Source organism: Plectrocnemia conspersa, unplaced genomic scaffold (genome assembly GCF_051122295.1).
Source record: "Plectrocnemia conspersa isolate PC_06_02 unplaced genomic scaffold, ASM5112229v1 ptg000014l, whole genome shotgun sequence".
NCBI classification, from domain to species: Eukaryota; Metazoa; Arthropoda; class Insecta; order Trichoptera; family Polycentropodidae; genus Plectrocnemia; species Plectrocnemia conspersa.
The window spans coordinates 255999-258759 of NW_028277178.1; the positions used below are offsets into that span (position 1 = coordinate 255999).

The 2761-nt window shown below is 51.9% G+C and overlaps 1 protein-coding gene across 4 annotated transcripts; it reads left to right on the plus strand.

The window, feature by feature from the left end:
* The first annotated feature begins 403 nt into the window (after positions 1-403).
* Positions 404-2067, plus strand: Rsf1 (Repressor splicing factor 1). Of its 4 annotated transcripts, none has more exons than XM_088204343.1 (4): positions 404-476; positions 906-1579; positions 1667-1764; positions 1878-2067. In XM_088204343.1, exons 2-3 carry the CDS (start codon positions 936-938, stop codon positions 1740-1742), a joined length of 720 nt encoding a protein of 239 aa, XP_088060469.1. In that variant the 5' UTR covers positions 404-476; positions 906-935; the 3' UTR covers positions 1743-1764; positions 1878-2067. The 4 variants fall into 4 exon arrangements, with proteins under 4 accessions (XP_088060469.1, XP_088060471.1, XP_088060468.1 ...); XM_088204345.1 differs by having other exon boundaries at positions 1670-1764; XM_088204342.1 differs by having other exon boundaries at positions 909-1579.
* The last annotated feature ends 694 nt before the right edge of the window (positions 2068-2761 follow it).

The following is a 2761-nucleotide window of genomic DNA, read 5'->3' on the forward strand; positions in this document are numbered from 1 at the left end:
TTATTTTTAATAATATTGTTATTTAAATTTAGTTTATCCTTTATATTATAAACATCTTTTCTAACTTCATTTAATAACTCAACATCTTTTCTAACTTCATTTAATAACAGTTTAGTTTGAGCAAAAAATATTTACGTATTATTTCTAACAACATTTTTAAAATTCTCCCCCCTCCCTTAATTTATTTTCATCTACATATATACGAGAATGATTTAAAGTTATTATTTCCAATTTTACTTTTGTCGATCAAGGCGTGTAAGTAACTCTTAGGATACATATTTATTGGCAAATAATATGCACAATAATTAATACTCCACTTCGAAGAACGCGCGCCACCGTTCGGCGATCGCCGACGCGTCGTCGCGAGCAGTGCCGCCAACTCGACGACGCTGCATTTTGCGTCGCATCCGGGCTGAGCGACTCTGGAAGGACGGACGCCGGCTGCAGCCGCCCATCCGCCGCGAGGAATTATATCGGTTCGTTCTATCCGTATTTTTGGTGCTTTTTTCTCGATCGCGTCGCGTTTTATCGTTCCTTTGAACCGCGCTGTCTCGGCACCGGCGATGGCGGCGCGAGCTCTCGTCGTCGGTCTTCCTCGCCCAGTCTCGGGATCTGTTCGCGCCTCGCGTTCGTTTCGGGCCTCCGCGTGCTCGGGGGCGAACTACCCCTCGCCCCTCGTTTAAACGACCCGGTCGCCGCCATTTTGGTTCACGCTTTATAGGTTAAGTCCGAAGTTCACGCCGAGACTCGTCTCGCGCACGCGCGGGCGGTGATATTTTTCGCTAAATCGTAAACGAACCGCCGCGCGAGACGACGCATGCGCGCCAGACGAGTCTCGGTGTGTACGTCGCATATGCGACGCGCCGCCATTTTGTTTCGGCACTGATTCCTCCGTCTGTCGGCAGCAGTATTTGCAGTATCAGCAGTAGCTCGAGATGGGCGAATACGCGGGCAACTCGCGCAGCGAAGACGCGGCGGGAGGCGTCGTGTACGTGGGCGGCCTCAACGAGAACGTGAAGAAAGAGGACCTGGAGAAGGAGTTCAAGGACTGCGGTAAGATGAAGTCTGTGTGGGTCGCGTTCAACCCCCCCGGTTTCGCGTTCGTCGAGTTCGAGAATCTCGTGGACGCCGAGGACGCTTGCTACCGCTACAACGGCACCGAGATCCTCGGCTCCAAGATCAAAGTGGAGCTGAGCCGGCGGCGCTCGCGGGGAGACCGCAACGCGAGGGGCGGTCGAGGAGGCTCGGGCGGCTTCCGCGGGGGCTCCAGGGGCTTCTCGAACGGCGGCAGCCGCGAGGGCGGCGGCGGCGGAGGTTACCAGGGCAGCCGCGAAGGCGGGGGCGGCTTCAGAGGCGCCGGCACCCGGGGCGGGTGGCGGCGGGGCTCCTTCCAGAGAGACTCGTTCGGAGGCGGCGGCGGCGGTGAAGGCGGCCGGGGGAGAGGCCGAGGGGGCTACCGAGGCGGCAGAGACTACTCCGGCGGCGGCGGCCAGGACTCGTACGGCGGAGGCTCCGGCGGCGGCGGCTACGAGGGCGGAGCGCGATTCCGGTCGCGCTCTCCCGCCGGCAGAGGAGGAAGGTATTAATCGCAAATCGCAATTCGTCGTATGGCACTTCCCTCCCATCGCCTCATCGAATACATTCTCCGTGTGTGTGATCGTTCTAGTAGACGAGATTTCGGAGACGAGAAGGCTCCCGGCGGAGGAGGGTACCCGCGACGCGAGTCTTTCGACCGCTTTTAACTTTAAACCGACGACCAAAAAGGTACATATGACCATTGAATATCGCTCCTCGCGTTCCGCGCTCCGGCGTACGATCGAGCCGAACCCCGGTGTCGGTACAGTACAGTACACGATGTTTTGTTACAATGATTACAGTCAATCTCCACGATCTTCGCCGCGATCTACGATAATATACAAACAAACGAGAGCGATCGAGCCCCGACTGCGCTAGAACGCTCCGCGACCGACGGACAATCTACGTTAAACTCGTCGATGCATTTAATTCAATTCAATTCATGATCATGATATTCTATATACGTGCTCCAATAAAATGACTGCAACCAAATGTTTTTTATACAACCTACAAAACAAGCGCGATCTACACAACAAAAGTCTACGACTCGATGCGAGAACGACGTCGTCTCATCGGCGCTCTGAAGCGTCCTTCTCGTATCGGGCCACAGAATATTATTTGCAATGATAAACTAGTATTGACACAGCGATAATTAAACCAAATGCGTTCTGGCTCTCACTACGCTTCGATACCATTCTCTCTATCTCTCTAATCATCGTCGTCGTCGACTTGAGATTCACTATGTGAGTATTTCTACAAGCTGCGGAAAATCGTTGGGGCGATCGACTCTCTTTTCAAAGTCTGCGGGTGGTCGGGGTCGAAGTCGAGGTCGATTAACCGATAAGATTTCAGTGCAAGATCTTTTAGGTCGCAGCGAGCGGTCGGTCGGCGGTGAGTATAGTATACCATAGCATAGCATAGCGAGTTGAAATCGGTAAGTGTCTCCGTTATATTTTCTCTAGGCTGTGGGCTGTGATACTGACTGTGATATTATTCTAGTTCCAGTTTACTAATAGGTGGATATGATTAGGATTCTTATGTATTCTGTTTGTATGACAATTACAATGTTTTATATGAACGATGTCTTTTATTTAATCGAATCCAAATGGAGTACACCACGGTAATAAATATTTTATTCGGTCGAGACGGTTTTATAGGTAATCAGTTTGTGCAATCGAGTCACCTT